This window comes from Ostrinia nubilalis, chromosome 22 (genome assembly GCF_963855985.1).
Source record: "Ostrinia nubilalis chromosome 22, ilOstNubi1.1, whole genome shotgun sequence".
NCBI classification, from domain to species: Eukaryota; Metazoa; Arthropoda; class Insecta; order Lepidoptera; family Crambidae; genus Ostrinia; species Ostrinia nubilalis.
The window spans coordinates 7411469-7436432 of record NC_087109.1 but is presented as its reverse complement, the minus strand read 5'-3'; the positions used below and the strand labels follow the sequence as shown (position 1 = coordinate 7436432).

General features: G+C 37.3%; 1 protein-coding gene across 1 annotated transcript in view; it reads left to right on the top strand.

Annotated features, from left to right (window-relative positions):
• Positions 1-24422, top strand: part of LOC135082953 (sodium-dependent noradrenaline transporter-like) — a 40935-nt gene extending 16513 nt beyond the window's left edge. The window contains exons 2-21 of the mRNA XM_063977720.1: positions 3399-3498; positions 8232-8293; positions 8865-8963; positions 10110-10272; positions 14550-14597; positions 14689-14772; positions 15742-15864; positions 17587-17718; positions 18003-18065; positions 18877-19054; positions 19396-19529; positions 19928-20067; positions 20401-20504; positions 20609-20733; positions 20825-20937; positions 21230-21367; positions 21655-21754; positions 21918-22018; positions 22228-22395; positions 22754-24422. Of these exons, the coding sequence (XP_063833790.1) occupies positions 3435-3498; positions 8232-8293; positions 8865-8963; positions 10110-10272; positions 14550-14597; positions 14689-14772; positions 15742-15864; positions 17587-17718; positions 18003-18065; positions 18877-19054; positions 19396-19529; positions 19928-20067; positions 20401-20504; positions 20609-20733; positions 20825-20937; positions 21230-21367; positions 21655-21754; positions 21918-22018; positions 22228-22395; positions 22754-22852 (2238 nt within the window). The 5' untranslated portion in view covers positions 3399-3434 and the 3' untranslated portion in view covers positions 22853-24422. The remainder of the gene's footprint in view (positions 1-3398; positions 3499-8231; positions 8294-8864; positions 8964-10109; positions 10273-14549; positions 14598-14688; positions 14773-15741; positions 15865-17586; positions 17719-18002; positions 18066-18876; positions 19055-19395; positions 19530-19927; positions 20068-20400; positions 20505-20608; positions 20734-20824; positions 20938-21229; positions 21368-21654; positions 21755-21917; positions 22019-22227; positions 22396-22753) is intronic.
• Positions 24423-24964: the final 542 nt, after the last annotated feature.

Sequence of the window (24964 nt, the reverse complement as noted above, 5' to 3'; positions counted from 1 at the left end):
AATTATATCTACGAATTTTAATTATTTGGATACGGAATAAACGTTGTTACACAATAAATCACAAAGAATTAAATATTATGCATTTTTTTCAATAATTATATCAATTATAGCAAAAGTTCCGATTAACGCATTATGCATTTCATGTAATATTAATAAACTAATAAGTATTTTAAATTCTTGTTTAGGTTAATTGAGAAAGATTATTCCTAATTGTATTTTGAAAGGATAAAGTCACAAAAAAGTGATTGATTTTTATACCTCAATATTTTTTTCTTAGGAAGTTGGATTCATGAAACGAAATGTTTCATCTGTCTAAATCACCATAATAAGCTGAATGAACTATAGATGTTTGTTATACTTAAAGTAAGATAGTGCAACCCAGCCTAAGTAAATAAGTGATTTTCAAGTATTAAAAAAATCATTTATTGCCTTCGAACCTTAAATGGATAATATTTGTACATAGGTGTACTTAAATAATGGCATCCTTAAGGCAGCGTAGAGTGTGAACATAATTGATTACTCGCTAAGAGTGGAGTGGAGGGTTTGTCACGCATCCATTACTGTCCCTCACGAACAATTATTATCCGCTGTTACAGACTAAGCGTTTTTTAAGTATTTATAGAAAGTAATTGAGTTGAGTGTTGGCCAAATCTGAAAACATTAAAAGAATCGAAGTGGTTTATTTATTTAAAAGCTAAAACACACACAAGCCTAGGCTTACACTTGAAAAACGTACCCTGCATTATGTGCTGTCAACATAATTATTATAAGACTATTATCTAAATATACAGGGTGTTAGGTAAATGGGTATATGAGCCGATACTAGCCCATGTTAACATGGTTATATGTATGGTATGGTGAAGTCAGAAAATTGATATCTTCATTTTAATTATTTTAATTTTCATACAAATCGGATTTTATAAAATTTATTTTGTATGAAAATTAAAATAATGATATCAAACTGACTTCACCATACCATTTATATGCCCATGTTAACATGGGCTAGTGTCGGCTCATATACCCATTTACCTAACACCCTGTATAAAACTCAAAGGTGACTGACTGACTGACTGACATAGTGATCTATCAACGCACAGCCCAAACCACTGGACGGATCGGGCTGAAATTTGGCATGCAGGTAGATGTTATGACGTAAGCATCCGCTAAGAAAGGATTTTACGAAACTCCACCCCTAAGGGGGTAAAATGGGATCCACGCGTACGAAGTCGCGGGCGGCCGCTAGTTGTGAAAATTAAATTGTTGTGAAATAACACCTAAATACAATTACATAAGGTGCATCATAACAGTTTTAGCTTTATGTTCAGTTATCTATCTATGCACAAACGCGCGTAAAACGGCGAATCTACAACCGCCCATTCTACCCCGTGAACGCGTAAGTTAACGTGTCCTTCATACAACTAATTTTATAATGTTGGCACAGCCTTCATAACGTCAGTAAGGATGCCCTTGCAGGGTGTCACATGTAACATATTAGCAAGGATTTCAATTTGTAACTTTTTCAGCTTTAAAAAGTTCTGCTTCAAATTGTTAACGAATTTCTTTTGCGCAGATTCACGGGATGTAAACAAACACAATATTTTGACATCAAATACCTGATTTTATTACATTTAAAAGGTCGGAAATCCTTTGTTATGCAGTGTCGATCTATATCTACTCGAATCAACATACATACGGTTCATTATTGATCGATTGTGTTCATGTTTACATTTGTATAGTGTGTAAAAAAAATGTTTTACATAAAAATATTCGTACGGACGTTAAAAAAAATGTGCTGTGGTAACTTTGAATTTTGCAAAACTGAATTCCGTATAACCTAAAAACCTTCAAATTTTAATTAACAGCATTTATTATTAAGAAATTAATCGACACCGACGACGTCCGAAGCAGATGCACTTGTCCAACTTTCAATATTTGTCGTAGCGGTCGTAGCGCTACGAACTACGAGTTCGTAGCTGTTTGACTACGAGTCTACGACGTAGCGCTCTATAGATCTACGAGGTTTTGTAGGCAAATTAGGATGCTAAAGTTTTTTCACTTATGGTATTAATTAATTAATTTATTTATTTTTATAGAAACCAACAGCGATACATAAACAAAATTAGTTAAATAAGACTTAGACTGAATGTTTTTTTAGACTGAATTATGTTTACAATAATTAGCACATTCTACGTGCAGCGTAGAATAGAACTCTCCTTCGCCCGATGGACCGACGACCACAAGAAAATAGTAGGAGAAAATGGCTGCAGGAAATCGTGCTTTGTGATGTTTACGTCGTCGTTACAAAATGATGACTTTTTCACACTTTAAATCTTGATAACTATTAAATTATGATGATGATAATAATGTAAGACGAGATGCGGCTGAAAATACACTTTTCAGTGGCCCAACTGTAATTAATGAGGCGTGAAGGGTTTATAATAGAAGAAACGTGTAGAAGCTAAGAATCTTTTGAATTCTTATCAAGCGCCATAAAAATAGGCGCCATTTTGAGGAGAAATACGGACATAATAATGTTATACGTTTTTATACTGTTTTGTGGGGTACAAAGAGTTTTCATTATTTTGCTAAAAGGTTTCCAAATTATGTTACCGAGATAGCTGGCAATTTACAGGCTCGTGTTACAAAAGAAATATTGGGCTATTGGTGATAAATTACGAATAGTTCTTAGGTTTTAGAAAAAAATATAACCAACCTATAGCAAGATTTTTTCTAGAAATAATATTTAATAAAATTAAATAAAATTTTGACAGGAACGGGTAGTCATAGAACTTAGTAGGTATGTAACATAATTAAATATCTATCAACACCTGAAATCCAGTCAAATTACGGCGTCGTAAAGGCAAACCACACTGATAGCAATCAGGATTAATCCCACCTGTCATTCCCATCACTGCAGCTCCTGTATAGACATGATTTTGACTTTGGACCATTAACTAATCGAACCAGTTAGGTTTTAATCAGATAGTGTTAGTTGTTCATGTGGTTTAAGTTGAGTAAAAAAGAACCCTCCCCACTTCAACTGTGTATGTTGTAAGAGGCGAACTAAGGTATAAATATGCAAGCATTGGCATCCCCAACTCGTCTGGCCACCGTGGGGAGTGTAGGCCAAATGGCCCAGCTATTGCAGTGGAGTCCAACCACCATCGGGTTTTAGTGGGTAGGCCCCGCCCTCCAGGCGGGAAGAGTCCCACATGACCCGCTGACTGACTGTCCCCATCAGCCAGGTATGCACAAAGCATTTTCTGACGCAAAAAAAGGTGTTCGCTCACTAGGCCTGTCCAGCCTGTCTGGCCAGAGAGGGGAGTGTAGACCAAATCCTCTATTGGCCTCCTGCAGGGACCAAATGACCTGATGATGATGTTTCTTGTTTGTCGCAGTTGTACCATGAAGGGGGAGGGAGAGTAGCCGCCGGCATGGCGGGCATGCCCGTACTGGGCAACAGCGTCGGGCCCGGCGAGCTGCGGGACAACAGTCGTGGTGAGCTTCTGAGATATGATAGTTTTTTCTTATGTGACAGGAGGCAAACGAGCAGACGGATCACCTAATGGTAAGTGATTACCGTCGCCCATAGACACCCGCAGACCCAGGGGCGTTACAGGTGCGTTGCCGGCCTTTAAGTTGAAGATACGTTCTCTTCTTGAAAGCTAGCAGGTCGTATCCGTCCGGAAACACCGCAGACGACAGTCCATTCCACAGTTTGGTTGTACGGGACAGGAAGTTTGTAGAGAAACGTACTGTTGTGGACTGCCAACCATCTAAGTGATGGGGATGTAAGTGCTGTCGGGTAGATCGGTGGCGAAAAGTGGCGGCAGGAATAAGTCCGGACAATTCTTCGGAGCACTCTGTTGCTTATGACATAAATTAATTATTGTATTACTGAATAATGTATTAAAATATGTATAAAATGTATGAAATGAAACAACTTTCTTGAGCTGTCAAAGTAGAAGAAGTTGATTTTATTTTGTTTAGAAGAAAAAGTAATAAAAAGTATAAAAACTCCTTGTTGGTTTCCAACATAGTCTCGCGCGCGAAATGCAACACGCACTAGAATTAAAGTTACTTGTATTAAACAATGAATAAAAACTTATGATTAAACTAACTGAACTTGAAATTATTACTCTTAAAATACAATTATGAAAGATAACATTTTCAGGTGTATAAATCAAAGCAATCATGAAATCTAGATTCTTAGCAATCTCTGGAAATGTATCGGTCTATGTATAACATTATATTTTCGAATTTTATCAGAACACATAAGCAATTAAAACAAACACAAAACACTTAACATTCATATTGAAAGATAACTGAAATTAATGTAAATAAAAATAAACTTGGTTCAAGTTTCCTCACTTGTATAAATAAAAAGATATCATAATGTAAAAGCAATGAAAACCATCGAAACCATATTTATGAATGGATCAGAGTCACCAAGACACCCATCGAGTTTGACCCAATGTATGAAATACCTTTGTATTATAATATGTATGAAGACCTGGCATGACGACCAAGGCCTGATTACAAAAAGAAGCTTGACTCCCTGAGTCTAATACAGTCTTGACGACATGAGGCATATTATTTTGCCTGTGTGAATAAGTAGTGGGAAACAAATTATTATTTGGATGAGTATGTACAGTTTCAGATTGACATGAATTATTTACATTGTTGGATGCATGCAATGTATTAATATTATGTACAGATTTTGATTGTTCAAATGAATTATTATGTATTAAAGAATTATGGGAATTCTCTTTGCATAAAAAACATGTAAAATGGTATCTACATTTTTGTGCATGCTTATTTAAACATATTTTACATAAATTGTAATTATTTACATGTGAAAGCCTTTCTGAAAGCGTCATTGATAAAAAAGTAGGACATTTGTACAATTTGTGACAACTATTTTTACATAATAAACAAGGAATAGTTGTTGCTTTTACATTAATAAACTTTGGATTAGATTTTGTATTACAAGTGGAAGTATGAAAAGACATCGAAGCCCTTTCTGTACGGCTCGTGTCACAAGCCGAGCTAGCCTCGAGCGAGATAGCACGTCTCTCTAGAAAACTCAGCAGCGACTCCATACTGGGCATGCTACGAAAGTCCTGCTCTGCATTAAACAATCTTACAGTCAGTAAATCAAATTTTTTCATTATAACGCAAACCAATATGGAGTCCCAGCTTTCTACAGGTTCATCATAACTACGTAGCGCGCTCATTTGCTGTGAAATCTGTGACACTAAGGAACGGATGGCCTGGGCAGTGCCACGCGTAATGCTAGGCAGATCTAAAATAGCACTAATATGCGTTTTAATCATTAGTCCCTTAGTGTCGTATCTCCTATTCAACAAAGCAAGAGCGTCATCATACGACTGGTTTATGAGAGGCAAATTATTTACAAGATTTAAGGCCTCGCCCTTTAAATAGCCCTTTAAATAATATAATTTTTGTACATTGGATAACTTACAGTTTTTTCCTATTAATTCCATAAAAAGCTCAACGAATGGCTTGTATGCACAGACGTTGTTACCGTCAAACGATTGAATTTCTATTGGAGGCAGCTTCGTGGTCTCGAACAGCGGCGTCGAAACGTCCACGGCACTTGCAAACCCCAGCGGCGAAGCACTGCTGCGGCGGTCCAGAAGAGCGTCGATCCGGGAGAGGGCATCGTAATAGCGGTCCTCGAACTCCTCGTCACCGTCCAACACCTCCTGGCCTTGCAAAATGGCCTCGTCCGCCAGCTGGTTATAGCGCGCGAACGCTTCTTCAACTGCCTTCCTTCGGTTCGTCAGTTCAAACACACTCGGGTCTGACTTTTTGTCCAAAAAAGTAACACATCGTGTTATAGCGGCCTTGCACTGCCCTTGTAACAGTTTGGTTTTTTGGTTATTAGTGTCACCACAAACCTGTGTAGCCATAATTATCTACTGCAATCGGCAACTATGCCGGCGTTGGCCCTCGGGATAATTTTCCAGCAGCACACAAAAAAACCAATGTAAATGATGTATGGGTTTCGGCACCAAATTTATGTTGCTTATGACATAAATTAATTATTGTATTACTGAATAATGTATTAAAATATGTATAAAATGTATGAAATGAAACAACTTTCTTGAGCTGTCAAAGTAGAAGAAGTTGATTTTATTTTGTTTAGAAGAAAAAGTAATAAAAAGTATAAAAACTCCTTGTTGGTTTCCAACACACTCCCCGTGATACATGCGATAGAAGATGCACAGTGAGGATACATCTCTACGCAGCGCCAAGGGGTCAAGCCGATCCGAAATGTCCTGGCAGTCAACGATTCATTCAATGCGGTCGAGAGGGAGAAGCAGAAGAAAAATTAATCAATAAGGATTTCCACAACGACCGGTCACGCAGCTAGTGACTTCGAGATTTCGGTTTTTTTTTAATGCAAGACAAGGCAGGCATTTGACCGCAATCGCACCTGGTGTTAAGTCTAGGATGTATCAGCTCTGTAAGTGCCTATTCGCTCTGGCCTTGAAAAGGCCCGGATTATAGTGTTCAGGAAAGACAGCAGCAGGCAGCAAATTCCAGTCCCTAGCTGTTCGCATTATAAAAGAGTTATCTAAACGCTTAGTTTAGTTATTGAAACTCTATGGGCCGGGACTACCGATTGGCTCGCAAGACGGCGCAACAATACTACCTGATGTACAAGCCCATCCCCACTGCGCATCAGCACGTTACCTGGACTCCAAATTAGGATTATTAATTTTGCTTTATATTTACATATTCTCGATTAAAATTAAATTTTTCAATTTTTATAAGCACCCGGCCGAAGTCTTTTTGGACTCGCCTTATTTTATGAAATACCATATTTCGTGTAAGCATTATTATAACCCTCTTTCTCTTATTTTGCGTCTATTTATTTATTCTATAATAGACTTTTAAAGTTCTTTTAACCACGATTACTTATTGCTTAAGGCACATAAGAGCTTTTCATACGAAATGAACTTAAAAAGCTCGTGCAAACCCTTGAAAGTATTGTGTGAAACTGCACGAGTATAACTGATTTGAAGAGTTGGCTTGCTTATTAAAAGTTTTTACATGAGCTGTTTTGCTCAGTTGAAAACTTTATCGAGTGTTTTGTTTTCATTTAAAAGACTTTTGCAGCAACAATAATAAACAGTAGTATGTATTTTTAATTTTTATTGACAACACAACCTTATTCCAATTTTATTGTAACAAAGCGTGTTGCGAGCTTTTTAACTACTTTGGGTGTCACGAACTACATGACGCTGACTGTACCGTAGCTGAGCAGTTTCTTTTCACTTATACATTGCTATAAATATAAGTTTTAGAACTTATTCTCTCTCTTTTCAAACGTGCTAATAAGCATGACATTTTACGAGCATCATGTGTGTTTGTATCTTTATTCATTTAGGTAAATATGTTTACGCTTTTGATTGAGTAACAAACATTCTAAATAACCAAGTTGCAACTTATTAGAGGAATTATTACTTCGCGAAGCGTAATGAACGCGACTACGAAGTCAGAGAACCACACAACTGGAAGCCGATCGAACGGCAAGTTTCCCACCACAAAACTCAATGTAGGATACCTTCAGTTCCGTCTTAGAAACTTAGAGAGAAATAGATTTGAACCATAGAATGTTTGGGTCTAATGATTGATATTTTCAAAGATGATAATAAAACGGGCAGAACCCATAAATTTTTCAAGTTTTTCAGTAGTTTAGAAGCAACTGGCGTAACGACGGCACGCGTGAGCTGGTTAAAAATTATTTTATTTTGTTTTTTAACCACTTCACTGTTCAAATGTACAAAATACTTTAGAGTAATGAAAATATTATTTGTTTATTGTTAGTTACATGTCACGATCTTAAAGTGATCAAACCATACCATAAACCATACCTAGGTATAGGTAGCTACCTGAGGTAACTACTTACCTACTAACAAACACAGAAACCAGTCGTTCACCGTGCAGGTGCAAATCGCAATATTTCACGTGCATCGAACAATGGCCGGCAGCCGTCAGATGCAGCGGCACGTGACACTGTCGTGTCGGTGCAAATAGTAATTAACGTGGGCCTAATTAATGGGATTTATTACATAAGCCTTAACGTATGTTTTGTAGATGTTGTCCAGGAACTTTTTTTTTAAACTTTTTATATGTCTCAACTGCAACTAAAACACGATATTATGTTTTACCAAAAAGAGTTGTTTGTTTTGTTTCAGAGGCGAGCAACAGGTCCCCCAGTAGCGGGTCTCGACGTGGCTCCTCGCCCCACAGGGCTCAGGTGGGTTTCAGTTTTCACATGTTTGTTTCAACGAAAGGACGTCCACTGGTCAAAGGCCTCCCACAGATTTCCACAAAGACCGGTTGTACGCTGCGCTTCCTAATATTGACAGATAAATTAAGATCCATTTGATCTACCTTACCATGATTTACATTCACATTTTATCTCTATTGTAAGTGCACTTTATCTACGGGTACTTTACGGGATTTTACATAGTTTTTTAACAAAGAAAAACTTGATAACATCATATTTTTATTAAATAAATAGGTACTGCGCTTTAAAATTCTTTAAAACACTTTAAAGGATTCGCAAAAGTATTTCACTTTCAACTTCGTAACTTTAAGCCGAAGATGGTCTACCTGAAAATACAAGTAATCCTAATGTTTTAATTACTGAAGATATTTACTATTTTTACTAAACATATTTATTGTTCTAATTTCTAACAGCTTTGCGTCTGCAAAGGAAACATGATATTTCGTAAGGCACAGAGAAAAGTATGATGTGTGTTATCGATATTATTTATGTTAACCACTCTCTCCGGCGATTATAATTATGGTTATTGCTTGTACAGGATTCAGATGAGGGCCATAAACCGGACCTGACGAACGCGCTGCCGGCCCGGAGGCACCACTGCGACAAGGATGGCTACCCTGAGAAGGTGCCTACTATGGTAAGTCACGGTGTACTCAGTTTACATGACATAATATACGTATTAAGTAGTCCGCGTCGAAAGATGCATAATTTACAAACTTAAAGCAGAATAGAAGGGCAAGAACCAATAGATACGGAATTATCTAGGTAAAGTAGGAAGGGGATTTTGACGGAAATTATGTGTTAGGGATGCTGAGGGCAGTTGATACCTCTGTATTATTATTTCCAGAGTTTATGTCGCGAGCTTTCATTACAGCGAAAAAATTGACCTTGTTCATACATCATACATTCGTAGAAGTTTATAATTGTGTCGTTCAAGTATCGAGTTCAAGTCCTAGTTGGTTTGGAATTCAAGGAAATAAGTAACTAACTACCTAATTGGATTACAAAGCTATATGATTATCGAGACTTCATATCGACGTAATTCGATTATGTTTGTCAACATGGATAAAAGTTAGCTATTGACTGAACTTTGCGACGAAAACTAATGTTTTTATTTCGTTACACGTGCATTGGAAATCCTACTCCACATACGGAATATCATTCATTTGTTTCGAGTACAGATAAAACAATATCATTGCCTCAGAATCTGTCAATTTAAACAATAGGGCTTCATGAAATGGCGCCTATTTTGTTACGGTTTACACGTGCATCGACACAATGCTTGTTCGACTGATAAATTCTTTGAATCTGGTTTTTATCCAGTTTATCCAGATATCTATTGAAATTTTACAAGGTTAAAGGTCAAGGTTGTTTCATATACGAGTAGGAACTTTACGTAGGTATATGAAATGGCTTGTTGCTCAATCATGACACTGTTTTCTAAATAAATTAATGCGATATCTTTCGAGTTCGGATGTCTATTACAACCATTTAAATTATACAAGAATTTTCGTGCCTTTTTTTAAGGAATTGTATTGTATTCATGTCTTTTCACTGTTCAAGTGTTCATGTCTTCTGATTGTATACATTCAACCTCACGGGTGGAACCTGGAGTCCTATAATACAGGGCTGCCCTACATAAGGCCCCAGTCACACCATTAACAAAATAAAATAATAGTCCTGAGCAATAAACCATTCATTTGGTTATCGTTAAGGTTAATATTGCTTCTAACTAGGAAACATTTCAATGAAATAATTTATTTTAAATTACTAATTTACCCAGGCCTCCCTCTCCGGCAGCGGAGTGGTCACCCACACAGCGCCATCATACGAGGAGCAGCGCGCTAGTCCCGCGCTACTGAGCCGCGGCGCTAGTGGCACGCCCGGCGGCCGCAGCGTGCGCGACGATGGCTATTGCTCAGCGAGTAGCACCCCGCGTGCTTTTGGTGAGTGTGCGACCTCCTTGCATTGCGCTAGTCCTGCGCTACTGAGCCGCAGCGCTGACGGCTTTTGGTAGGTGAGCTCAACATCTTGTATTATGTGGGTTGGAGCAATAAATGAGGTCACAACCCTGGCGTCACACTATGGATCGAAATTGAGATTTATGGACATAGCGATTTTTTTCACAATTTCTATTTGAAAAAATTACCTGTCGATAGGTTACGTTATTCTGATGAATAAATGCTGCACAAGTTTTTCTCTAAAACTAATAGTTTGGTTGGAAAAAAATATTTTCCATTTTCGTTGTATGAAATGAAACATAAAGTGATCGATTTTGACTAAGTCTTGACAGATCTTGCTTTGAAACTACTTGAGCCTTGTTCTATGGCTTGTTGACTATAATCCTACACTATCAGCGCGCGCCCAAAGTTGCCCGTTCATAAGTTATGAGGTTCTGAAAAATAAAAAAAAGTAAGTAAAAGTGACTTTTTTTTTGAGTATCTTTAAACATTTAACGAAAATATAAAGATTATATACGTTAATAATGTAAATTAACCTTAAATGACTGATAAAAACACATTTTAATAAAATTAAAAGTAATAAAATAAGTGATTTTTTTTTTCAAAATTTCTGTTTAAAAAAAATACCTATCGATATGGTATGTTATTTTAATGAATAAATATCATTAAACGTTTTTCTCTAAAACCAATAGTTTGGCTGGAAAAAAATATTTTCCATTTTTGTTGTATGGAATGAAACATAAAGTGGTCGATTTCGACTAAGCCTTGACAGATTTTGCTTTGAAACTACTTGAGCCTTGTTTTATGGCTTGTTGACTATAATCCTACACTATCAGCGCGCGCCCAAAGTTGCCCGTTCAGAAGTTATGAGTTCCGAAAAATGGAAATTAAAGTAAGTAAAATTGACTTTTCTTTAGATAAGACGACAAGAGTAAGGTTAATTACGTTACTTAAGTATAGAATTTTTATGTTTTAGTTGAATCTTAAAAGATATACCCAAAAAAAGATACTTTTACTTACTTTTTTTTTAATTTTTGGAACCTCATAACTTCTGAACGGGCAACTTTGGGCGCGCGCTGTTAGTGTAGGATTATAGTCAACAAGCCATAAAACAAGGCTCAATTAGTTTCAAAGCAAAATCTGTCAAGGCTTAGTCGAAATCGACCACTTTATGTTTCATTCCATACAACAAAATGGAAAATATTTTTTTCCAGCCAAACTATTGGTTTTAGAGAAAAACGTTTAATGATACTTATTCATCAGAATAACATACCCTATCGATAGGTATATTTTTTTAAACAGAAATTGTGAAAAAAAAATTGCTGGTTTTATTACTATTAATTTTATTAAAATGTGTTTTTATCAGTAATTTAAGGTTAATTTACATTACTAACGTAAAGAATCTTTATATGTTCGTTAAATCTTTAAAGATATTCCAAAAAAAGTCACTTTTACTTACTTTTTTTTAGTTTTTCAGAACCTCATAACTTGTGAACGGGCAACTTTGGGCGCGCGCTGATAGTGTAGGATTATAGTCAACAAGCCATAGAACAAGGCTCAAGTAGTTTCAAAGCAATATCTGTCAAGACTTAGTCAAAATCGATCACTTTATGTTTCATTCCATACAACGAAAATGGAAAATATTTTTTTCCAGCCAAACTATTGGTTTTAGAGAAAAACTTGTGCAGCATTTATTCATCAGAATAACTTAACCTATCGATAGGTAATTTTTTCAAATTGAAATTGTGAAAAAAATCGCTATGTCCATAAATCTCAATTTCGATCCATAGTGCGTCATCTTACGAGAAACAGCGCGCTTGCCCCGCACTACTGACTCGGCGCTAGCTACTCAGGGGCGTACAGACTGTTAACAGATATAGCGCGGTCATCCAAACTAGGGGTAGCTTAAAATACTTAGTGCAATAATGCAGAAGAATGTCAAGACAACCCTATAAGAGACCACTGTAAAACTCGAAAATTATTGGGCAGCTTAGAAGTCAAGAAATGATATTTGAAACGGTCTTATTGCTCTTCCCAATTTAACGATCCCGCCACGAAGTCGTTATTGACCAAGGCATTGAAGCATCGCAGGAATTTTCAATTGTATCGGATAATTAACTATCACTTCACGACCAATAACATCGACGGCGTTTATAGGAAAACAATAAAGTTGTTTGGCCTAGTCAACGAGACGGAGGTGAAGAGGCAATAAGCTGTGCTCTCGGGTTCCGTTGCTTTGTTTTTTGCAGCTTCACGGCATTGAGATTCCAATTTTTGCCAATATTGCCAGGTTACCCGTTGAAAAGATTTAAAATAAGATGCAATATAAAGTTGAAGTGTCTCCAAATTTGATAAACGCGAAAATTTGAGATGAGGAATGGATTATAACTGTTGCATGCAAAAATACTAAACTTAAAATATCATAAAACAACACATCCACATGATATCGTGCAGTCCTCTTTTTTAAATTATGTAAGAGGTACAAAGTAAGGTAGATTTATACTATTACTTGTAATTGAGTCTGCTTTTGATTTCCATTGGGATAAAAGCTTACGAGGCAGTGAACTTTACATAAAGTATTATTGCAAAATACATACTATTCCATTAAAGAAAGACGCTGTAAGAAAATGGTATTCACAATTTCACATAGTAACGTAGCTACAATAATATTATGTACTTATTGCATGCATTAATCTAATCCACACAGTAAATAAGTATTTATTTACAAATAAAACTCACGTGTTTCCAAAATATTTGATCTAGTTTGTTAACCCTGCTTCAAAGGAAAGGATAATATTTCAAAAATTGATGCTGCGTAATAAAAATGGGACTCGGAAATCATCAAGGGAACGTTGGGTAGATTGTTAATTTTTGATGAGCCAATATTTAACGGTTTAGGCGGTCGATTATTACTGACCAGTCATCTGTGGTATAACTTAATGGTACGAAATGAGAATTTTCCAATAATCAATTTTGTTTTGGTGTGAAAGCATGTAATTTAACTCCGTTTTTTTCATTAGTTTGCTTCTAACTTAAATTCGATTTCCTTGAATTTATTTATTAGCATATAGATCTTTTTCAGGATTTCATTTGTAAGCTATGTGTAGATACGTCTATGCTCTCTGGACATTTAAATAAATATACGTCCTATTTTCGGGATTACTAAAGATGCATTTATTTCCAACTACGTAGGTATGTAAAATTTCGGCTAAATCGGAATCGGAAAATGGGGTCAATTGAGTTTGTAAGATTAGATTTACAACAAACAGACAGCTTCCAGGACAGGTGAAACTTAATAAAATCATATTTATATCTCTCCATAGCAGAAAAAGTAGTGTTGTAGATTTTTTACAAAAAATTACGATATCAATAACATTGTATTTAGGCAGATATTCGCGATTGGAAAGCGGGCAAACACATTTATAAACTTAATTATGAAAGTACAAAGCTGGTAGCTCCAGATTTAATGCTGGTGTTAATTTGTCTCCACTGGGAATCGACTCGATGACAGTCGCCGTTGTTGCCTGGAATGCGTCAGACCTTGGACGGTCAGACAGCTTGAGCAGAGCGCGTCATTTCAGTCTCAATGGCGTTTCACCCACGTATCATGAGTCAGTACATTACCATTCTTTGAAACCAATTAAAATATGCTAATTGATCACCCGATTAAAAAATATAGCAATCAAACTGGGGCGTTTAATAAAGTCGTTACGGATGCCGGCGCGCACGCCTCACATTCCAGTTCCATTTTTGAATTCCGATAGATCCGCACCTCGGGATTATTGCGGAATTTTTCCACATCGGCATCCCATTATGCGGCGCGAATGCCGGCGGTATTAAGTCGGCGGGCATTGAGACACGGCGGATGCCAGGAAATAGGGACAGGTGCGTGGACGAATTCGGTTAGGGTCACTTGGTAAAGGATTTTGTGACTAGGCTAGTTTATGAATACGTAATATACGCAGAGAAAGGTAGTATAGTTATTTTTCAGGCGACAAGTTCAAGGTATGATGGGATTGACAAAATAGACGGTCTCAGCAGCGGACTCCCAACTCGATTAAGTCGCATTCATCGATATTGTTCGAAGGAGCAACATGTAAAAATAGACAATAGAGTGAAATTGGTATTTATAATGTTAGTAGGTAGCTATTAATGTTCATATAAGAGACACAGAGTGTAGGTAAAAGAGAGCTCAGTAACGTAACTAATACCATGCTGATACTTAGGTTATAATAAAAGTTAACGAACTTCTTTTGTTACAGATCACAAATCAACGAAGGGCTCTGTTGTGACGTTGTCGTGTTACAAAAGTAAGCGATCTATAAATAATATTTAAAATTAATTTACATGTAGGTACCTATTGCTATTAAACATTTTAATATTTTGTGTTTTTGTCTGCAGAGGAGCCTAAAATACAAATAGAAGAAGAATGTATCTATAGTGACAGTTCAAAACGAGTTAGAACGAGTAGTCTTAAACCAGGAGGTAAGCATAATATTTTCTAAGCAACTTAAGAACCATGAAAATGTATAAGGATTCACCAAAAGTAAGAGCTACACGCAGTTACAGAATAATACTATCGTAGCAAAATGCTACTACGTAACTACGAAGTAAATATATATAAGCTACGAGGCTACGACAGTGCTACGACTCATGGCCTCGTAGCGAATGCGTGTTACTGCTTCGTAGCATGTCCACGTAGCATTGTAGTCATTCGGTATATCATTGAATGAAAACTTTTTGTTTTTCCGCAGTAAATGGTCCCTTAGGTACTTATTTATTTACAAAGCTATGTGACGTTATTTCATACTATTGCATGTTTTGAAAATTCAAACATGCATTTCAGCACTTAAAATATTTTGAAAAAATTGAATTGCCTAAGGTGAGAATCGATCTCTCGACCCTTCGCTAACCGAGCGACTGCTCTTCAAAGTAGGTAGATGGTCGTGGGTTCAATTCCCACCTTAGTCAATTCGACTTATAAGTTATTTAAAATTTAGTTTGAGATGCGACTGTTTACGCCAATAAAAAGTTCCTTCCCGAAATATTATTCATCTCTAGACAAAAGCCATATTTTTAACTTTTTATTAGCGTAAACGGTCGCATCTCAAACTAAATTTTAAATAACATGAAAAAATAGAATCGCCTAAGGTGAGAATCGATCCCTCGACCCTTCTCTAACCGGGCGACTGCTCTTCAAAGTAGAGAGTTGTGGGTTCGATTGCCACCTTAGTCAATTTCGACTTATAAGTTAAGTATTTAAAATTTAGTTTGAGATGGGACTGTTTACGCTAATAAAAAGTTCCTTCCCGAAATATTATTCATCTCTAGACAACAGCCGTAATTTTTCAACCACATAAAAGTGTAAATTCATAAAAGGTTATATTCTTTGCCACACAAGTTTGTTAAAAATCAGTGCTTTGTCGCACATTTATATCTCCATCTCATCATCAGACCCAGACGACGGCCGCGAGACATGGGGCACGGGAGCAGACTTCCTGCTCTCCATCATCGGGTTCGCGGTGGACCTGGCTAATGTCTGGCGCTTCCCTTACCTCTGCTACAGGAATGGCGGCGGTGAGTGCTGCGGCTGGCTAGGGATGTGCCTCGATCGGTATCTGCATCGAAAGTTATTAGTACTGGTATTGGTTTCTTACCAAAACTCAAGAATGTGTGAAGGGGTGTTTAGACCCAGACGACGACCGTGAGACATGGCGCACGGGAGCAGACCTCCTGCTCTCCATCATCGGGTTCGCGGTGGACCTGGCCAATGTCTGGTGCTTCCCTTACCTCTGCTACAGGAATGGCGGCGGTGAGTGCTGCGGCTGGCTAGGGATGTACCGCATGCAGATATCGAAAGATTGTGGAGAGTGGTACCTACCGGTTAGAGATGGGTTATACTAGGTAAATTTGATACTAGGTGCACCTATTCCTAGTATTTATTAATACTCGATCCAAATACCTATTCCACCTAGTACGTAGTAATTTAGCATACTTGACGCGACTAGTGCGGACTAATCCACGTAATATGACTTTAAAATACAATTTTTTTTTAAAAGATACAACCGTAGTATGAATAATGCAATTTGAAATTGAATAATAATTCCTCCCTTCATACTTCAACAGGCTTTGGACTGTCAACTTAAAAGTTGGCGTATTTAAAAGATATCAAGTTCAGAAAAATATTTACATATTTTTTCTTATTTACATGAATATGGTTTGACTACGTTTGTGTGCGTTTGCTTCGTCGCACTCAAATTTGTTTGGTCAGACAGAGACGGAGTTAATCTCTACGTTCGCACATAAGCTTAGCGAGAAATACTAGGTGCGCGTAATACACGACTACGGATTACGCAATAATAACCTCTATTACTTTGATGGTAGGGTCGGAAATCGTGTAATTTATAAAATACTAGGTGGATCAAGTATTTAAAAAATTGGAATAGGTGCCGCCTAGTACTGTAAAATACCTAGTGTGTGGATCTGTTCTAGTAAATACGTCTCATCTCTACTACCGGTATTGCCAAAAACCAAGAACGTGTAGGGGTTGTTGTGAGAGGAGTTATAAGTACAAGTATTTGTAATTTCAAGGTAACCATAATGTGCATAATGACAACGTTAACCATAATATGTGTGGGCCTTGCAGAACATCGATTCCAAAGGCTTACTTGCGTGTAATGTTAACCAATAATTTGTTTGATTGATTTTTCGGGCCGTAGAAGTAAAACAGTAGGAAAATGTACTTTCATATTAAATTACATATTTTAGATATTATTAATAGATCGATAATTTATCAACATACTTAATTGTTTACTGGTAAATTAGTCACGCATTAAATAGGTATCGACATTACACCCGGACAACACAGGCACACCACTATTTAGCACCTTGAGATGTCATAATGCACTTACGAATAACGTTTTGGGTGCATCAATGCTATTATGATTAAAAGCATTGTAATGGGAGTGGTGAGAATAACCAGATGCTAAGTGCATGCTTTTGTTTCCATTTGGTAACGATATTAAATATTTCAGAAAATTGTAGTACTTTAAAGTCTTTGTACGACTGTAATGAACCATAATGACTGCTGATATATTATTTAATAGTACCGGTATTCTTGATGTGAAAAATGTAAATGTGTAGGATAATATTACATGGACATCCTACGTCATTAAGATACTATCGCTGATAAAGTTTTTTCATATTTGTTCTAGTGGATTTAAATTTGTTTTTTATTATGGTACTATAATTAATTACAAGTAGGTATATCATAAAATTTTTAATTATTTCCATTTTCAGGGGCTTTCCTCATTCCGTACACATTGATGCTTATATTCGGGGCGGTGCCGCTGTTCTATATGGAACTCATTCTGGGACAGTACAACCGACAAGGGCCCATAACTATATGGAAGATCTGCCCATTGTTCAAAGGTATGTAATAGATATGTAGTTTCAGGATGTAATTACTTTTATGGTGTGTTATGCTCGATGGATCGACGATATCACTGGATTGGATGAAAAAAGCGGGATTCCGTGCTTTGTGGCGTGGCAGTGGACTTCCTATGACTGAAGTGATGGTGATGATTGATGATGAATGAATTGGCTAAAATTATGATGATGATGGTTTGCCAAAAATACCAATGAAATGACTTACTTACATAACCAATTAAAGTTGTAGTTTGATGTGTCATTTGAAAATCTGTGTTTTTTTTCAGGTGTTGGATTTTGTGCGGTGATGGTCGCATTTTATGTATCATTTTACTATAATGTTATTATTGGTGAGTAACTTAAATCTTATATTCTGTTTGTTTGTAATACGAGTAGTTTATGTAGGTAGTTGATAACGGGACTATTCTCGCCTCTCGTTCCCACAGCTGCAACTCCTGTGTAGCCAGGATCTTCAGCTTGACCGCCAATAAAAACCCAACCAGTTAATGTCAAGTTTGTCCTGGAGGGAAAGTTAAACTGTCATTGGACCTTTGAGTTGATAGTGATACAATGCAGTCGGAAATATATTTAGAGGTAGGCACTGTCTTTCTGAGCCAAAACAATGTTAATAGTAGACTTAAACCGAACAAATCAAGCACAGTTTACCGTTATCAGATTGGCATGTTATTTAATGGTGCATTTGGAGTATTTCCAAGCGAATACTGGAGCCAAGTGGTTACATCGGCCGTTAATCCATTGGCAATTAGAGGGCGAACGTAAAATTTCGATTTACACTGTAATAAGTTAACTAAGTATTTGAATAACGCACCTTGTACTAGAAGTGCGTCTCGAGAGGACTTGCTACGATTTAGAGCTTAATCTTAAACTTTGATGAATTTCATCTCAGATTCCTAATCAGAGTAACCTAGTTTCTTCTGATTAATTTCCTTCCGAGTCCATAGCATTAGTCAGTTTGACGATACCCTGAAACACACTTGACCATAACTGGCTGAGTTTTTATTACTGTGATCCTAAGTAGGTACCTACACAATAGTTGCAACGGTGGCAAGAATTAATAGTCACATGAATGATGTGAAGCAAATTATATCAAGCAAACAAGTTTTAGAATACGATGAGTAGATACTTTACTTTTTCTTCCAGGTTGGGCTTTCTACTTTCTGGTATCGTCAGCTCGCTCAGAGCTCCCGTGGGTGCACTGCGACAACGCCTGGAACACCGACCAGTGCTGGGATGCCGCAAGGCTCAACAACACTAACCGGACCGAAATACCTTACCAAGGACCATTGTCGCACTTCACACCGGCTTCGGAGTTCTTTCAGTAAGTTTTAGGCTGGTTTGCACCATCTTACTTTAAATTTGACAAATGTCAAACTCCATACAAAAAACACCGGTTATCGTTATAGTTACGGTCAAAGTTATGTGGTGAAACTCAGCCTTAGTAATTTTTTACCATTATGAAATTCATTAAAGTTTTGATATGGATTCAATAGGTTAGGTACGTAAGAGATGGCGCTGCGCGATGAATGTTTTTAAATTAACTACCTATGTACCTACCTAAGACATAAAAAATCATATTAAAGTTTTCCTATTGAGTACTGAAAGTTCCGATAGGTATTTAGATAAATTGATTTTAAACATCATGGAACATGTTTTTTTCAGCCGGGCAGTACTCGAGATGCAACACTCGGAAGGCCTCAATGACTTGGGCTTCCCCAAATGGCAGCTCACATTTTGCCTCGGTCTCGTCTACGTCACGTTATACCTTTCTCTCTTTAAAGGAGTCAAAAGTTCTGGTAAGCAACAACTTGACCAAAGTACCTAGTTTGAAGCTAAAGCAGAATAAGAACAATTGACAACCGTAATATTTCAAGTTTAAAGAGAGCTATGTTATAGATAGAGTCGAGTGAGCTCTTGTAGTGGGCTCGATATCTACTGAATGTTCGTTTTTCAAAAGTTTTGATAGACATTACACTATCGTTCGTTTCAGCCAAATGACGTCCATTACACTATCATTATGTACGTATTTAAGCTCACTCACCTTCGTGAGTTGCACGATCTATAAGTACCTACGTACTCGATCTTTCTCAATCAAGTCACTTCTATTCATGATGGATTCATAGATTTAGCAAGCCGTTCTTAAGAATTACTCGTACATAGTGACAACTAATTCGATGATAAATCAATGTTCCAGGAAAAGTGGTATGGATGACAGCTACCATGCCTTACGTGGTGCTGTCGATACTCCTGGCCCGAGGCCTCCTGCTGCCCGGAGCGACGAGGGGCATCGCGTATTACCTGCAGCCTGAGCTGACTAGACTGAAGGATACGCAGGTAAAATGCTATGGGTTATAGGAACCAGGCTTTACATAGTGCCTATACTCCTGAGCCGAAGATTTCTGCTACTTGAAATGACAAGGGGAATGTCGTACTATTACGTAGTTGGATTGACTATAGACTGTAGGATATGCCGGTACCTATATGCTTAATAGCGAAGCGACCACGCCTTCGCCCTACTCCTAGTTCCAGAATTCCTTTCTTTTGATTCCGATTGTATACAAATAAAGCTACATACTTACTTTTTATGAAGACATGGCTGACATGTGGAAGTCCGCCTTATAATAAATACCTATGTGAATAAGTTGAAATCCTGTCTCCATTTTACAGGTGTGGGTAGACGCTGCAGTCCAAATATTCTACTCGGTGGGCGCTGGTTTCGGAGTTCACCTGTCATATGCAAGCTACAATACCTTCCACAATAATTGCTATCGGTAATCATTACAATTTATAACAATTGAGCTATGGGTACCTACTTAGACCTATTGTCAGATAATGTGATCGAAAAAGTTACTGCATCTTTTTTTATTTTTTTCAGAGACTGCCTTGTGACAACCCTAGTAAACTGCTTCACATCTTTCTTCTCCGGATTCGTAATTTTCACCTACTTGGGCTTCATGTCGTACAAACAGGGTGTGCCCATATCCTCGGTGGCTACTGAAGGTATGTGCCAGAAACTATGGGTCCGATGCAGTAGTTCTTTGCTAGGGAATACTTAAGTATTTAAGTATGTAACTATTGGTTTTTCTTTTAGGACCGGGTCTGGTGTTCCAAGTGTACCCAGAAGCGGTGGCTACGCTCCCTGGAGCTAGTCTGTGGGCAATGCTGTTCTTCTTCATGTTGATAATGCTTGGATTAGATTCGGGGGTAAGTTTTAAATATTGCAAAGTTGAAATATCATTTTTAAAGTGTCCTTAGAGCAAAACGAGCGTAAACATACTACACCCATATTCGCGATTAAGTGCTGCTCTTTTAGGCCTAGTTCAGACACGCGGTTTCTGGGTAAGAACCCATTGGCTAGATAGATACTGTAGCGGTTACGGTTTGATGCAACCGCGCGATTATATTTGTGTCTGAACCAGGCCTTACTGGATAGATCGTATTCCTGCAACAATGGAGACTGAATAAGATGATGTCATGTTTATTTATTTATGTTTAGATGGGTGGCCTAGAGTGCGTGATCACTGGTTTGCTAGATGCAGCACGCGCTAGCGGAGCTAAGCACCTGCGTCGTGAGCACTTCACCTTTGTCGTGGTTTGCGTATCCTTCTGTGTCGCCTGCATCAACGTTACTCCTGTAAGTCCGAACAGATTAAATAATTGAAGTATAGCTGCAGGAGCTTTTAGCTTAATTAAGCTCATCGGTTACAATATAATGCCCTTTAAAAATATGAAGTCAGGCTTATTTGTTAAATGTCACCACAATTTCACGTAGACACAGGAAACCAGAATATTTTTGGAGGCCTAGGATGCGCGTCACGATAGACTTTTATCGAGCATTTTATCGACTTTGCTAAGGGGGAATAAGGTGAATGAGCAAACTTTGAAGGTACACTCTACATTTTGTTTTCTTGGTGTTTTCAGGGTGGGATCTACATGTTCCATCTTCTGGACACCTACGCAGCTGGCATATCCTTGCTGTGTTCTGCTCTCTTCGAAGCTGTCGCGGTATCTTGGTTTTATGGTATGTTAAAATACTTTGCATTTCTTAGGTCTTTGATTAATTTGATTTTTGCCAGTTTCAAACAAATATTTGAGTATTCTGCCTCTACACTGCGTGTTCGTATCTTATACACAGATTATTTCATACAAAACTTATGCAAGTACCTACTTATGAATGATTTCAGGATTGAAAAAGTTTTCTGACGACGTTGAGGAAATGCTGGGCTTCAGACCTGGACTCTATTGGCGGATATGCTGGAAGTTTGTTAGCCCGACTTTTATTATTGTAAGTAACATTTGATATGAAGATAACCACCTTAGTGACTTATGATAGTCTTCCACTTAACGCTGCAGCCCTCACAAGTTGCTACCATTGTCTTAGCACTAGCGAGTGACAGAACCATTAGGACCATTCTTTACAGTGGCACCAACTGGTGAGGGCAAAGACGATAGTCCTCAGTCTAGGTCCTACAATTATGGCGTTTAATGTTCCAGGGCGTGGTGGTATTCGGTCTCCTATACCAGCAGCCGCTGGTGTACCAGACGTACACTTACCCCCAGTGGGCCGTGGTGCTTGGCTGGGGCCTGGCCTGCTCCTCCATACTCATGATTCCCCTGGTCGCTATCTACAAGTTCGTCATGACGCCTGGCACTTGTCGACAAGTGAGTATTAGCTACTGGGATCAAGAAAACTTACTGAAAAATACCCAAAATATTGTTGAAAAACACTTTTAAAGTACACTTGTAGATCAATGGATAAATAGGAACTCTACCACACAAAACATTGACAAATAAGAAATTGGGAACGGCACAGTTTATTATGCGATCTTATCGCTAGGACGCGATCTCTATAATGACTTACGATATTCAAACCTGAGAATCATAATATTTCAGATCATTTTCACGTCAAATAACCAAGGTGTATCTTTTTCTTTAACGACATTCAACAAAATAGAGTGAAAATGTAACAGAGTTACTTTCTCATTGTACTTTTAATGTAATAGTCTGCCTTCCTTTACAGCGCGTAGCCTGCTGCATTTCACCAGAATCCGAACACGAGGCGATACGTGGAGGCGCCCCGGTTACCAGATTCACATGGAAGCACTGGCTCTACGTCTAAGCTGACAATCATGGGGCAGTTGACAGACCTGCCGGTAGAGAAGCTTCTTCTTGCAATCATCTGATGATGACATGGGTGGGACGTAAGAACTTTGAAGATGACACGGCGGGCAAGGTGACGAAATATCTTGAAGATGTTTCATCGAAATCTAACTATGTACCTACTTTTTGAGGATAAGTAATCATTGAAAAATGAAAAAGATCTTCCTTAAGTTGTGAAAATGTTTCGTTTTTATTGCTTCCATTTACATTCTTGTAGTGTAACTTATTGAAATAAATTTTATAAGGCCCTATTCACAATATTGAAAGTCAAATATAGAAATGAACGTGTGGGATATTTCAGAGTGAATTTTATTTAATAAAAAGTAAGGAAGTAAAAAACTCCATGCACTACGTTAGCTTTTGTAACATCGATCAATACTTATGCGTCTTTTAGGTTTTAAAAAACTTAGATGTGCTCATCCAATGTGAATGGGTCCTTTAAAAAAGATCCTTGTATTTTAGGCAATGCCTTAGGTATTGATGTAATTTAAGAGTTTAATAAAATGTACTCTTACTGTATTGTTGCGAATGGTTATGAATCGTATGTTTATTAAGCGACGATGGTAGATTTTATCTAATAGAATAATTAATTATTGATATTTATAATATCTGGCCTATTATTATCAAATTGTAGAGAGCGTAGTGGTAAAAATAAATGTAGAAATCGTAAATTGTTATCATATTTCTCTAAATGATTGTATGATGTTGTTTGGATGGTAAATAATACTAAGGAAACTATTGAACATCTCAGAAGAAATCGTCCTATATAGACCAAACTCGCAAACAAATCTGTGACAAACACAATAATTTTGTATATAAAATATCTTTGTATCTATTGTATGCCTGAATAATGTACACACGTCTTAATATAAGTACTTATTTAAACATAATCGAATACGAGAAACAATGTAGAGTTTGAAGATATTTTGAGCTTCTTCCTATTTTTGTACACACATTGTACTTAGGTACTACTACTTACTTACTAGCAATAAAAACAGACGTACTTATTCTACTGTATTTTCCGATATGTACTTATTTGCTTAAACAAAATGAACACAAAAATCTTTATTAAAAATTATAGCTAACACCGAGATACTATCGACAATTCGTCATCATTCTTTCAGATAAGTAGGTACTAACATAGTTTCCTCATTATCTGTCTCATCTCTCATGCTGGCATCTCGTTGAAAGTCAGATAGAAGAGTATCAGAATAATGAATTGTTTTTAAAAGTGTTTGCTTTGTTACCACCAAAACTGGTGCAATGAGAAGACCTGGCCTTCACATTTTATGTTTTTTTTCCTATAGGTGCAAGTTTTAGCAGTCTAGTGTAAATCTGCGCGAGTTTATAAAACTTTTTATTAAGTTTTTGCCCTTTTATGTACATGTATTTTACTGCATGCTCCACGCGAGTTAAAACTTAATGATGTTGGAAAACTGTAATTTAACGTAAAATTAGTGTTGTGCAAGTTTTATTAAATTTTATTGTAAATAGTGTTGTCCGAAATCAACATTAGATTGTCTGCTGCAAGAATCAATGTAAACTGTGTTCATTTATTTATAAAATAAATGTATTAGGTAAATAAATGAAGTGTTTCATTATCCTTTTACTTATTTACAAAGCATGGGAATACAGTTCCTACCATACTTATTTATATGCTTGTCTTAAAGGACTAAAAAAAACATACAAAAATTAGAACCTGCGTACAACAACTCTACCTCACATACGTAACTATTACTTGAGTGTCATTACGAGGAATGCCTGCCTTTGGTAAATTATTAGCCTAGGCTCTTTCTGGCTCTTTTTTTAAGCAATCAGTCAAAGTTCTATTGATTCAAAATATCGCGTAGTAGGTAGCTGTTAACAGCGTCGGACTGGCCATACAGTCGAGGTGGCATTTGCCAGCCGGGCCCCAGCCTGCGCGGGCCCCCCAGGGTTGCGGGGCATGCGGCAACGGCCGTTGCCCGCGTGCATGTCTCGGAAACTGCGTCGTACAAAAAAATTGTACAGTCATAATTTGTAGAAAATTGCTTTGCCTACAAATATGTTAATATAACTTTTTGCCTTAAAT